We start from the raw sequence: 13176 nt of genomic DNA on the forward strand, positions 1-13176 counted from the left end.
ATGGAATATTACTCAGCCATAAAAAGAAACAAAATTGAGTTATTTGTAGTGAGGTGGGTGGACCTAGAGTTTGTCATACAGAGTGAAGTAAGTCAGAAAGAGGAAAACAAATACCATATGCTAACACATATATATGGAATCTAAAAAAATAAATAAAAAGGTTCTGATGAACCTAGGGGCAGGACAGGAATAAAGATGCAGAAGTAGAGAACGGACTTGAGGACATAGGGAGGGGGAAGGGTAAGCTGGGATGAAGTGAGAGTAGCATTGACATATATACACTACCAAATGTAAAATAGATAGCTAGTGGGAAGCAGCTGCATAGTACAGGGAGATAAAAAAAGAAAAAAAAAATCATCCTGGGTTTTTTCACCAGTGTGTCTCACAGGCACAAATGCAACAAAATCTAAAACTGAATCCATCTCTCCTAAACAATTTAGTGATATTTCAGATAAAAGCAGAGCTTATTGAGGTAATGATGCTGAGAAACGAGCTTACCCTTTGGAGGGAAAATTTTTATATCAGAAGACATTCCAGGAGGATAAAAGATTTATTTTTTAATTAATTAATCAATCAATCTTATTTTTGGCTGTGTTGGGTCTTCGTTGCTGTGCACAGGCTGTTCTCTAGTTGCGGCGAGCGGGGGCTACTCTTCGTTGCAGTGTGCGGGCTTCTCATCGCAGTGGCTTCTCTTGCTGTGGAGCTCGGGCTCTAGGTGCATGGGCTCAGTAGTTGTGGCTCTTGGGCTCTAGAGCACAGGCTCAGTAGTTGTGGCGCATGGGCTTAGCTGCCCCTCGGCAGGTGGGATCTTCCTGGCCCAGGGCTTGAACCCGTGTCCCCTGCATTTGCAGGCAGATTCTTAACCACTGCACCACCAGGGAAGTCCCTAAAAGATTTAAACATAAACAATTTAGTCACGTAAAGACTTTGAATATTTTTGTAAGTGAACTGGGGAGTCCTTGGAGGATTTTAAGCAGAGGAGTGACATGGTCTGATGTTGTAGCAGGATCACTCTAGCCACGGTAAGGGAAGAGATCTGCGAGACTGTATTTCAGTAAACTGCATCCCAGGGCTGCTGCTGGGAAGTGAGCCATCACCCCTGTGTCTTCCTGCTGGCTGCTTTCAAGGTCTTCTCTTTGTCTCTGATGTCCTGCAAATTCATTATGATATGTTTAGGCATGGATCTGTTTTTATTTATCCAACTTGAGATTTGATGATCACAGTGACTCTGAAGTGTGTTGTCTTCCAAGAATTCTTGAGGATACTGACAGTGTCTCTTTCCCGTATTCTCTATCATTTTCTTATGTGACTTCACATAGACATGTATTAGACTTTCCCTCTCTATCCTTCACACCTCAAATCCTTTCTTTCAACTATCCCATCTCTTTTTTTTTTCCAGTTATATATATTTTTATTAAAATGTTTTTTACTGAAATATAGTTGATTTACAATATTGTGTAAGTTTCAGATGTACAGCACAGTGATTCAGTTATACATATATTCTTTTTCAGATTCTTTTCCCTTATAGGTTATTATGTAATATTGAGTAGAGTTCCCTGTGCTATACAGTAGGTCCTTGTTGGCTATCTATTTTATACATAGTAGTGTGTATTTGTTAATTCCAGCCTCTTAATTTATTCCTGCCCACACTCACTTATTCCATCTCTTTTAATCTCTGGACTACATTGTGAATGTTTTGTTTTTTCACATCTATCTTCCCTTTCATGATTTTTCTCTTCAAGTGTGTCAGATCTATTATTTATTCTTTTTTTTAATTGTTTTAAATTTCAATCATTTTAGTTTTCATTACTAGGAATTTTATTGTATTCTTTTCCAAATCTGCTTGACCAGTCCTTAGATTATGTTTTTCCTTCTTCCTTGTTTCTTGTTGTCCAAGATTTTTAAAAAAATTTTCTGTAAACATTTTATGAATACTTATTTTTTAACTTGTGACAAAATACACATAAAATTTACCATCTTAACCATTTTAAGTGTACATTTCCGTAGCCTTAAGTAATTCACATTGTTGTGCACCCAATCTCCAGAATTCTTTCCATCCTGCAAAACTGCAAAATACTTATTTTTAAACAGTGAAACCACAGAAAATACTTGAAGGAACTATAGGTCAATATTTTTTAAATTAATTTATTAATTTATTTATTTTGGGCTGCATTGGGTCTTCATTGGCCCCCGTTGCTGCGCGCGGGCTTTCTCTAGTTGGGACAAGCTGGGGCTATTCTTTGTTGCGGTGCACGGGCTTCTCATTGCGGTGGCTTCTCTTGTTGCAGAGCACAGGCTCTAGGGCGCAGGCTCAGTAGTTGTGGCGCATGGGCTTAGTTGCCCCAGGGCATGTGGAATCTTCCCGGACCAGGGCTCAAGCCCACCAGGGCTCAACCCCGTGTCCCCAGCATTGGCAGGCGGATTCTTAACCACTGCACCACCTGGGAAGTCCCTAGGTGAATATTTATATGATATTCAGATGTGGAGTGACTTTTTAAGCATTGTACCAAAGTCTGAAACCATAAAGATTTGAACACAAAGAAATGTGAAAAAAAAGTGAAACTTCTTCGAAATACTATTTAAATTGAACAAATGAAAAAAAAAAACTGGGAGAAATTCTTGAAAAATATGTGACAAAGGGTTAATAGCTTTAATACATAGAGTAATTTCAAATCAATAAGAAAAAACTTAATAGGACAACAGGTAATGGAAGTGAATTTATAAAAGAAGGAACATAAACGCCTAAAAAGAAAAAGAAAACTATTTAACCACAGAAGTAATCAAGAAAAGTAAATCAAAAGAGCAATGAGATTAATATTTCTTATCTATCAGACTGAGAAAAATGAATATCCAATGTCGGCAGGGTTAATAATGAGGAAGTGAGCCTTGTTAGTAACAGCTGACTAGAATGTAATTGATAACGCCTTCCAGAAGTCAATGTGGCATGTGTCAAAAACCTAAAAACGTGTACTTTGTTACTCAACAATTACACTGCCAGGACTTTGTCCTAAGGAAAATATTTGAGAAGTGTGCAGGTGTGTGGCATCGTTAGTTATAATAGTGAAAAAATTCTAAAATATATATCCAGTCATAGAGTGTTGATTAAACCATCCATCAGCGGTCTACTACGTAGTCATTACAGTTGAAGGTATTAATTAACAAGAAGAGATTCATGATGTATTAGTAAACGAAAAAAAACAGGTTTCCAAACATCATAGCATAACGTACATACAAAACATCCCATTTTTGTTAAAAAAATACACTTCCTTTGAGTTTGTAAGAATATATACCAAAATGTTAATAGCTATCATTCGGTTGATGGGATTCTATTTTTATTCTTTTATTATTATTGTTATTGCAGTTATTATTATTTCGTCTGGTTTCTCTCCCCCCCCCAAAAATGCATATATTATTTACATAATAATAAGTTAAGTTACCGACGGGAAACAAAAGAAAGACGTAGCGATTTTCTAAAGGGCCTGCCCACGCAATAAAAATGACCATTTATTGATAAAGCACGCAGGGTCAGAAGCCCCCAGCGGCCGTTTCCACGTGCGTTCGTCCTCAGGGCAGCCAGGGTTCGCGGTCGCCCGGAGACGCCAGTCCCTCAGGCACCGCCGAGGCCACCTCAGGCAGCAGCGTGGGTCCTGACAGGGGGCGGGGCACGGCAGCCCGGAAGAGACGCCGCGCCGCGCAAACTCCTTCCTTTCCAGCTCCGGCCCCGGACCCAGCAGCCGTCGCGGTTAGTTCCTCTGGAGTTCGGGTTCCATCGGCCCCCATCCTGGCCGTCTCGCCGCCGTAGTCGCTGCTCCTCCCCGGGGTTGTGGCGGAGGCTGCTCGCTCCCGCTCCCCTCACGTCCATTTCTGAGCAATGAGAGGGGCCAGGGGCGCACTTCGCGGGGTAGTGGGGCCCTTGGCAGGCGAAGATTGGCGTCCCGTTAGTGGAAGGCGGAGGGGAGAGGAAGATGAAGCCCTTGCGTGGCGGGGAAGATCCGGGCGAGGCTAGGGAGGCTGTGCTCCTTTTGCACGCTGTTTTTCGGGGCAGAACCCCGCACCCTGAGTTGCCTCTTTGCCTGGTCATGGAAGTTTAGTTTGGGAGAAAAGTGGTAGGCTGTGAAGGTTTCAGCCCTTTGGTTTGGGGTTAGCGGCCTGTCATGAATCGAGGGCTTTCCTCTGGGTCATTCCCGCGCACCTGAAGGTACCGCCGCGCCCATTCCGCATTAGGTACTGTTGCTGATGGTCCCCAAATAGTCCGAGCGTACAGGGTCTGCTTCCCGTTTTATACCTTTGTTGTGAGTGTGAAAGTCTTGCAGCGAGTATGTATCTCCATCCTCGTTTTATTTTAACGTCCTGGCAATTTCTCGCCTGAATCGTGTTTTCGAGGGTGGGGGAGGGAACTAGTCACTGTTGGACTTAAGTTAGCGGAGTTTGAATTCTTGTTTTTCATGGTGTGTTTGAGATTTCAGTGCATTATTGCACAGTGATTTGTGTGTGTGTGTGGTCTTTGGGGGTGATGAACTGGGTGACTGGCCCGTGGCCACACTGCTCAAAAATGCTCTTGATAATCGCTTCCTTCTTGCAGATGTTGATGCCAAAGAAGAACCGGATTGCCATTTATGAACTCCTTTTTAAGGAGGGAGTGATGGTGGCCAAGAAGGACGTCCACATGCCTAAGCACCCCGAGTTGGCAGACAAGAATGTGCCCAATCTTCATGTCATGAAGGCCATGCAGGTAGCCGGCGGGGGTGCTGCTGGAGTGGGGGTGTAGATGGAGGGATTTTCCACTGGTGTTCAAGGCAAATTCCAGGGAGAGGTCAGGACATCCAGAGCTGCTTGCTGCCTTGAAGGGCTGTGAGGTAGATACACCATGAAAATTTGTCTACTGTGAAGTTTAGCTTCCCATTTGCACTGCTTTTCTAGCCTCTAGTTGTGTCTTAACCGTGGTTTTCTGTCTTACAGTCTCTCAAATCACGAGGCTATGTGAAGGAACAGTTTGCCTGGAGACATTTCTACTGGTACCTAACCAACGAGGGTATCCAGTATCTCCGGGATTACCTTCACCTGCCCCCTGAAATCGTGCCTGCCACCCTGCGCCGCAGTCGTCCTGAGACTGGCAGGCCGCGGCCCAAAGGTATAGTGCCCACGTAATGCCTCTGAAGGCATTCTCTGACGTTGCTCTTTCTGGGGAGAGAGGTGAAACAGTGGGGTTTTTTGTGTGGGGCCTGGAGGTGGTCTTAGTAATGTAACATTGGAATCAGCTTTTGAGGGACTCTGGCACGCAAGACCTAGGTCAAGTCCTAGAACCTTTAATGGAACTGGACTCAGGTCTTTAGGCAATCCCTAGAAATGGCATTAAACACAGGATATTAGTCTGTGGCAAGATAAACGTGATAGAGTATTACTGAAATTTTCTCCTGAAATTTTTCCAGTAGAGCGAGGTGCTTATCCCCCACAAGAAGTCCAAAGCAAAGCTGTTTACCATGTGAAATAAATGAAGAGTTGTCTAGAGTTTCTTGGCAATGGGAGCAAAAATAATCACGACAGATAGGGAAGAATGGATGTAGAGAGTGCGTGTGTGTATATTAGTGTGCAAGGGATGTGTGTGTGGGGAATTACCTTCTGACTTGAGGTCATTGTTGGCTTACAGTTGGCATTTTTCAGGGCTGTGGTTCCTTTTCCTTAGGTTTTGAAAAAATTTGTCATTGGAACTTTGTAGAAGGAGCAGTTTGTGAGTTTGATGAGGTGAGATGCAGAGATTCCTAAAAACATGATAATCAGACTGTCAGGTTCCCTGGAATGGCACTTCATGGAGCCCAGGAATCTGCATTTTTTATGAAAGCTCCCTAGGTGGTTAGGCGGGATTACATATCTTTAGAGCAAAGGTTCTTCACTGCATCTTGGAATCTTTGGGTGCATGGGAGTGTTGCCAATGCCATTGTTTGTTCCCACACAGATTCCAGTTTGCCATAGGTGGGGCCTGGCGTTTATTTACTTCCGCCACTTATTACAGATTCGATCTAAAAATGTCCATTTTCAAATCATGAACTCTATAGGTAATTTTCCAGCATAACAAGGTAGAGAGAATACTAGATTAACCTTTCAGTATTCATGAGAATGTTATGCCACAGCCTAGTGAGATGCAAGTAGGAACTAGAGGATTCTCAGTGGCCTCTGTATTTATATACTTATATTGGAGGTGGGGCTTGCAGCTTATGGTGCCTCCTTTCCTGTTTGCACAGGAAGTTTTCCATTTCAGAGATGGGTCAGGTTCAAATTTTTGGCTATTCAAATGTTTATAGAAATGGTTGGATTTCTTAATTTGCCAAGGAATTGGAAAATGTGTGTTTATGCTGAGAAATACAGTAGAAGAAAGCAAACTTTTTGCAGGTGTATGACATTTTAATTAAGATGTGCATTTTCCTAGGTCTTAGAGGAGCCAAAATGTCAGCGATGGCAAGTTTCTACCTGACAGTTGTGGGTGTAGGAGTTCCTGTCCCCATTAACCCATCATAACTGTTGCCCAGTGAGAATGGAGAGCCGTTCGTTCTTTTGGCCTGAAGGGAGCAGAGTTCCCACATTGCCTTGTGTTCATACTGTGGTTTAATTTGTGTAGGTCTGGAAGGAGAGCGACCTGCAAGGCTCACAAGAGGGGAAGCCGACAGAGACACCTACAGACGAAGCGCTGTGCCCTGTGAGTAGCATCATCTGTATCTGGGTATTGCGGTAGAATCTTGGGATTCTACTCTGGCCGGTGCTCGGCCCTTGTAGATGCCAAGGTAACCAGTAAAGATCTTTTGTTTCATCTCAGGTCATCTCCAGCTGGAGTCCTTTGTACTTCTTGTCTTATGCAGGGATGGGGATTAGAAGGAAAGCCCTTTGAGCTGGGGACACCGAAGACTTTAGTTACGACCTTTAGAGCAAAACTGAAGACTTTTAGGAAAGCAACATGCTTTCTTTGTTTTGTAGTTGTGTTCCTGTGTTGTGCTTGAGGGCAGGGCCCACTCACATCACCTTTGTTGCTTTTTTATTGCAAAAATAGTGCAAAATCTTATTTTTAAATAGCACGTTTGCACTGATGGGAACAACAGACGTCTGTTCATTCAACAGATATATACTGAGTGCCTGTGGTATGCCAGACACAATTCTAGGAACTAGGGGGCTAGTAGTGTACATGAGAGACAAAAGGCCCTTCTCTTGTTGAACTTGCATTTTAGTAGTAGGGGGTGGATAAACAAAATAAGTATATGTCGTGTCCATCGTGGGTGCTATGGGGGCGGGGGGTGTGCAGTTTCCAGTTGGATTTTTAGGGAGAGTTCTGTCAAAGTGAGAGTGAAGCAAACATCTGCAGGAGGTGAGGCTACCTGGGGGAAGAGCATTACAGGCAAAGGTCCTATGGCGAAGGCACCTGGCTTGTCTAAACAAGATAGTGGGAGAGTCAGATAAGGATGTAGGTCTCATAGTTCTGTGGGCCATGGTATGACTTGGGATTTTACTCTGGAATAAGATGGGGAGCCATTCAATTTGTTTTAAAGAGACTCTGTCCTTGCTGCAGAAGCAGTTAATTGTGATATAAAAGAAAGGTGTAAAGGGAATTTTTACTAGCTTTTACTGCTCTTGCCTCCTACTTGTGGTGCCTGATTCTTCAGGTGTGAGATAGAAGTGAGCGATTAACCTAAATAGCTTATAGGATAGTAGTAAGAAAGATTCCTCCAGCAAACAGGCTCTCAGTTCAGAGAAAGTTCGTCGTCGCTTTTATTAGAAGTCAAACCACACAAGGAGTCAGCCAGAGGGTGCGACAGTTGGTCCCCAAGTTGAGGGTGGGGGAGTGAGCATTTCAGGGAGAGATCGGCATGAACAAAGGTACGGAGTTGGGGAGGATCCTGTGGCTCTGGTCAAAGAGCCAGGGGGTGAGCAGACAGGAGCCTGTTGTGGGTGTGGTCAGAAATGGGCCAAAGGGGGGCTCCGATTTGAGTAAGTTTTACTGAAACCGCACTATTAGCCCTGCCCCTCAAATGTGAATTGTAAAATTTCCTAGTGGTCACATTTAAAGCAAATAGAAATGGTTTATGTGGATATTATTTTTTTTTAATCCCAGGGTATTTTGAAATGTTATTTTAGTATGTAACCTGTATAAACATTAATGAGATATTTTGCATTCTCTTAAGTCTTGAAATTTGATGGGTAGTTTGCACACATCTCAATTTGGGCTAGTGGCTGACATATAGGACGGAGCAGCACTAGATCTTTCATCTTGTTTGCCACTTTCCCTTGGTCTTAATAAAGTCGCTTTTTGCTTCTGTGGGCCCTTCACCTCTTAGTTCCCCCTTCATTGAGCTCCCTCTGAGCTAGGTGCTGGTCTGAAGCATGGAAGTAACTCAGTGATGGGAAGTCCATATAGGAAGTGCACATAATCCAGACTTCATGGTCAAGGCAGCCTTCCTGGAGGAGGCAATAGTTTGGGCTGTGAGTTTTGTAAGGTGACTTAAGGAAGGCTGCCCCAGGAGAGGGATGGGGCAGAGGTGGCTCAGAAGATGTTTCCCCACTGCAGGTTGTAATTTACTTGTACTTCATGGTACCTTTGCTGATGTGGCTTTTCTTGCAAGATTGGGTTGGGTGGCTTGTCCTTGTTCTGTAGTGGATCAGATCATATGATGAATCTAAATCAGTGTTTCTCATTCCAGCTGGTGCCGACAAGAAAGCCGAGGCTGGGGCTGGGTCAGCAACCGAATTCCAGTTTGTAAGTATCCCCTTTTTGCTCTTCATAAGCAGTCACTATTCTGGTCTCAGCCCTTTGGATCTGCATATCCAGAGATGCAGTATAGTGTGGTGGGTCCCACCCCTCTTCCCAAGCACATATTCCAGATAGGTTTTTATATTAAGGCACAGTATGCAGACATCTGTAAATATATAAATTACTGAAACACGTCTCACAGATCAATACTACATGAGGCATAGTGGTATTTTCTAGTTTATTAATGGCCATCATAGGCTCCCTGGATTAGTTTCGTGAACCAAAACAGGGTTGAAACCTGAACACTGGGTATTGAGCAGGCTCTAGACTGCAGATGGCGTGATCTTCGGCAGGTGCCCCTCTGTGCCTGTTACCTCATCTATAAAGTAGTAGCTATCTCAAGGTAGTTGTGAGACTAGTTAATCCAAGTAAAAGATTAACCCCGGGGATGGTGTATAACTGTTGGGACAGCAGCTGTCCTGGGCAGCAGGAAATGGGCCTAGGAGGTGAATGTGGCCCCAGAGCCTGTAAGAGGCAGGGCTGGGTTCTCTGAGCCCTTACATACAGGGACCTCTCCAGTGATGATGAGGCCTGCTGCCCGGCATACCACTTATGCTGATGTCATGTGATTTCTCTTGCAGAGAGGCGGATTTGGTCGTGGACGTGGTCAGCCACCTCAGTAAAGTTTGTAAGAGATTGTTTTGTGTTGAATAAACGTGTAGCCAGAAGAAATTAATCATGTGTGCCCTGTTTTGTGTGTTATGTAGCCTGAACAGGACTGGTTTAAGGATCAGCGTGTTAAGTGGGGTAAGAGTGGATTGGTTTTGGGTGTTGTCCTTATCCAGGGTGACATCACTTGTTGCTGTTAGAGGTGCAGTACTTGGCTTTGACCTGGGCCCTCTTTGCTCCAGCATAAGCCTCCCTGTGGGGTCCTGTCCAGTGTGGTTAACCGTTCTGGGAGGAGGTTGGAAAGCTGGGCGTCTTTACCACACCAGCCATGCTGGCTCAGCTCTGTATGGTGGGAAAGTTGCTATTCTGGACCTGGAATTATTAATCTCCAAAGCTCAGGGTTTTCAAGAATCAGGGAGAAAACATTGCACAGAAACACCCTAAAGGGACTGCCCAGCCTCCCCCCAGGAATACTAGACAACTGGAGGTCTTGCTATACCAGGGCTCCTTGAAAATAGGAAATCCACTGTCCCATTTTCCTGGGGTTTGTCAGTGATGACCCAGCATACAACATGAGTACATGGGCAAGAACAGTGTGTTAGTTTTCTCTTGGTGGGGCCAAGTGTCATGTAAGTATCCAGAGGGGGTTGATGGACCATTTCTGTGGGCCTGCACTGGAAACACCACCTACCTGGCACAGTGCCAGGAAGTGAGCCTTGAAGGTGCAGCCCAGTAAGAGTCCAGGGGCACAAGCCTGCAGGCAAGTTTGCTGGGTGAGATACCAACTTTTTTTTATTTTTGCGGTACGCGGGCCTCTCACTGTTGTGGCCTCTCCCGTTGCGGAGCACAGGCTCCGGACACGCAGGCTCAGCAGCCATGGCTCACGGGCCCAGCCGCTCTGTGGCATGTGGGATCTTCCCGGACCGGGGCACGAGCCTGTGTCCCCTGCATCGGCAGGTGGACTCTCAACCACTGCACCACCAGGGAAGTCCGAGATACCAACTTTGACTTGCAGGTCAAACCTGGGCTGCTGATGGTTGCAGTAAATGCACTTCCTGGTCAGAGGTCAAAGCTTTTGAGGCAGCAACTCTGGGTCAACCAGCAGGCCCACCAAGGTAAGGAAAGCCAGCAAGATGGATAACTAATAGAAGTGGCTCTTCTTAAGGGGTATGGGGACTTGGGAATAATTTGTGGGGTACTATGGGCCAAGCACTGTATGGAGAGGGAGGATAATTAGCCAGGTGAAACTGATAACATAAAAATCCTAAACTGCACAGGTGGTTTTGCACTGGTGACCACCTATTTCAGTCCTGACCGGCAGTTGTAATTTAGACCACAAGGTGGCAGCGGACAGCAACCCTGAATGTGCACTTACACTTAGTCCTGGGAGGTGAGCTTTGTATTCTGAACTGCCAATGAGTAGAAGCTTGCTTTGGCAGAAGGAGGTGGTGTTGGGGGAAGCTGTTTCAGAGCAGCCTTGGCTGCCTTGCCAAAGATTGCTTTATATCCAATTTTTCTGCTGGCTCGAGTGATGTCAAGTGGTTTGCCCGTGTTCACATGCCTTGTGATTGTTTAACCTGGATTCTACTGTGAAATGTTAGCTCTCAGCTTTACTGTTTCCCACCGAGGCCAGCAAGTGAGCAGATGGGTTTCCTCTATAGCCTTGGTGATTTTCTAGCCCTAAAATGTCACTTTTTCAGCTACGGCTCTTTGCCAAACTTTTCCCTCGTGATTTAAATTAGTTGCAGAGTGTGTTCTCCCAAGATTACCCATGGACTCTGGGAAAACCCAGGGAATCTACAAAGTAGAGTCAGAGCCTACGAGTAAGAATATACAGATGGAGGTGGTTCTTGCTGCCTGCCAGCCCCCCTCCCTCCCCCTACCTTGGTAAATTGAATGGCCCCTGCCAATCAATAATCACTGACTAGCTCCTTGGGGATCAATGCTGATAAATGCTCTGGGAAACAGAAGGCTTGAAATTTGCCGTTAAGGACCTCACTGTCCAGTTAGGAAAGCAAAACCAAAGCTCTACAATTGGCAAATTGTTAGTCTAGAGTGAAAGGAAATGCAGGGCAGGGGCAGTGAATGAAGGCTGAAGTGACCCAGAGGTGGGGATGTAGAGCAGGGGAGGGGTGAGACCAGTCAGTGTCTTGAAGAAGTCTGATTGGAAAATAAAACTGTCAGGTGGAGTCTGTGAGGTTATGAAGCAGATGTCAAAAATTAAGGCTTTTTTTTTTTAAATGAGTTTGAGAAAAATGTTTGCTATTATGAATGCCTGAGAAGGTCACTTGGGGTGGGTGGAGTCCGAGGGGCAGAGAGAGGCCCCCCTGGCCACCTGCATGGGCACATCCATCACTGGGCGAAAGCTTTGCAGAAGTTTTGGCCTCTTTTCCAGGGTTGGTTTCGAGGCCCATGATAGCCTGGAATCTGCGCACCAGCCCCATATATGGCTCACCAGCTAATCCCCACCACCACTACCACCAAAAAACAGGCTCCAAAGGATTTTTAAGGGATTTTGGAAGCTGACAGCTGAAGGTACATTTTCCTAATACAAACTTCCCTATATGGACACAAATCCCCTTTCCCTGAAAAATACGGTCCCCTTACAGGGAGTGCCAATAACAGCTTTAAGTCTCTTGGTGGGGCCAAGTGCCATCTCATAAGTGCCCTGGTTCTTTAGAAGTCCAGATTTTGGTTTGATTAATTTAATAGACCTTTGAGAAGCAGCTACCATATGCCTACGTTAGGTGCTGGGAGACAAAGATGTTTTTGAGAAGGATACCTCCTCTAGCCCTGAAGACGTGAGGGCCCACTTGGACCCTCCCTCCACGAGTGCCTGACCAGGCCTCCAGCAGCCCAGTGTGGGTCCTAGGAATTCCCCATCCCTACCCTTGTCTCCAGAAGCCAGGCCTGTTCAGTGAGAACTAAAAGACAAGAGGCACGCCTGTGCCCAGGCTGTTCTCCAAGCTTTGGGAATGCAGCTTGTAGTAGCCGCACAGCAATGCAGGGTCACGGGCTCCCACCACATCTGCTTTGATGCTGAGCCTCAAAATGGATTTATCGGTTCTTAGACCTGGGAGAAATGAGATGGGAGAAAGGAATCTTGCTAATAGTGCTAACTAGGGCAGTTGTTTCAAAGCCCACAGATGAAGCAGACCTGGTTTAACCTGTCCTGGGACCAGGTTTGCCCAAGTTTTCAATGAACGTAAAGCACTCTTGGCTCTCAGAGGATGGATCAGTGACTGAGGTGAGAGATAGCCTTTTGAAAGGTTGGGCTTTCAGAACAAAGTCTCAGGATGTTATGGAGGGAAGCGGTGGGTCTGCTGGTGGGTAGGTGACTAGGCTGGGTGTCGGGGGCAGGAGTGTAAGACATCCTCCTGACCTGGCCCTCTCTGCTCCACCTTGCCTTGTGCCACCATGAACTTCCCCAGAGCCAGTGCAGTGCCCTCCTAAGAGGTCCCCTGCCTCTAGCTCTGCCTTGATTTCAACTACTGTCCCCACCTCAGCCACAGTTATTTTTCAGAAACAGATGTGAACAAGCTACTCCTCATCTTAAAATCCTTCCAAAGTTCCATGTTGCCTTCAAGAGTCTTCTAGAATCTAGACGAATGCCAGGCTCCGTGCATAGCCTAACAATTTCATCTGCCTACGAAAATAAGGCTGCAAGTTCCAGAATCCAGCTACACTGACGCCCTTTCTCAGCTTCAGTTTTTTTTGCATGTGGTGTTACACATGTGGGGAAACTCTCCCACCCCCACCCACTCGGGGCTCTTGTT

At 45.5% G+C, this 13176-nt stretch overlaps 1 protein-coding gene across 2 annotated transcripts; it reads left to right on the forward strand.

The window, feature by feature from the left end:
• Positions 1–3659: 3659 nt before the first annotated feature.
• On the forward strand, positions 3660–9463 carry RPS10 (ribosomal protein S10). Of its 2 annotated transcripts, none has more exons than XM_007460939.1 (6): positions 3660–3742; positions 4583–4732; positions 4960–5131; positions 6614–6691; positions 8682–8737; positions 9373–9463. In XM_007460939.1, exons 2-6 carry the CDS (start codon positions 4583–4585, stop codon positions 9412–9414), a joined length of 498 nt encoding a protein of 165 aa, XP_007461001.1. In that variant the 5' UTR covers positions 3660–3742; the 3' UTR covers positions 9415–9463. The 2 variants fall into 2 exon arrangements, with proteins under 2 accessions (XP_007461001.1, XP_007461002.1); XM_007460940.1 differs by having other exon boundaries at positions 3660–3746; positions 9373–9459.
• Positions 9464–13176: the final 3713 nt, after the last annotated feature.

This window comes from Lipotes vexillifer, unplaced genomic scaffold (assembly GCF_000442215.2).
Source record: "Lipotes vexillifer unplaced genomic scaffold, Lipotes_vexillifer_v1.1 scaffold1353, whole genome shotgun sequence".
NCBI lineage: Eukaryota > Metazoa > Chordata > Mammalia > Artiodactyla > Lipotidae > Lipotes > Lipotes vexillifer.

Bases quoted from the DNA above. Each gene is read 5' to 3' on its own strand.
- RPS10 (XM_007460939.1), top strand. From the start codon at position 4,583: ATGTTGATGCCAAAGAAGAACCGGATTGCCATTTATGAACTCCTTTTT. The intron at 4,733-4,959 runs GTAGCCGGCGGG...TCTGTCTTACAG, and splicing joins ATGTCATGAAGGCCATGCAG to TCTCTCAAATCACGAGGCTA. The intron at 6,692-8,681 runs GTGAGTAGCATC...TTCTCATTCCAG, and splicing joins CAGACGAAGCGCTGTGCCCT to CTGGTGCCGACAAGAAAGCC.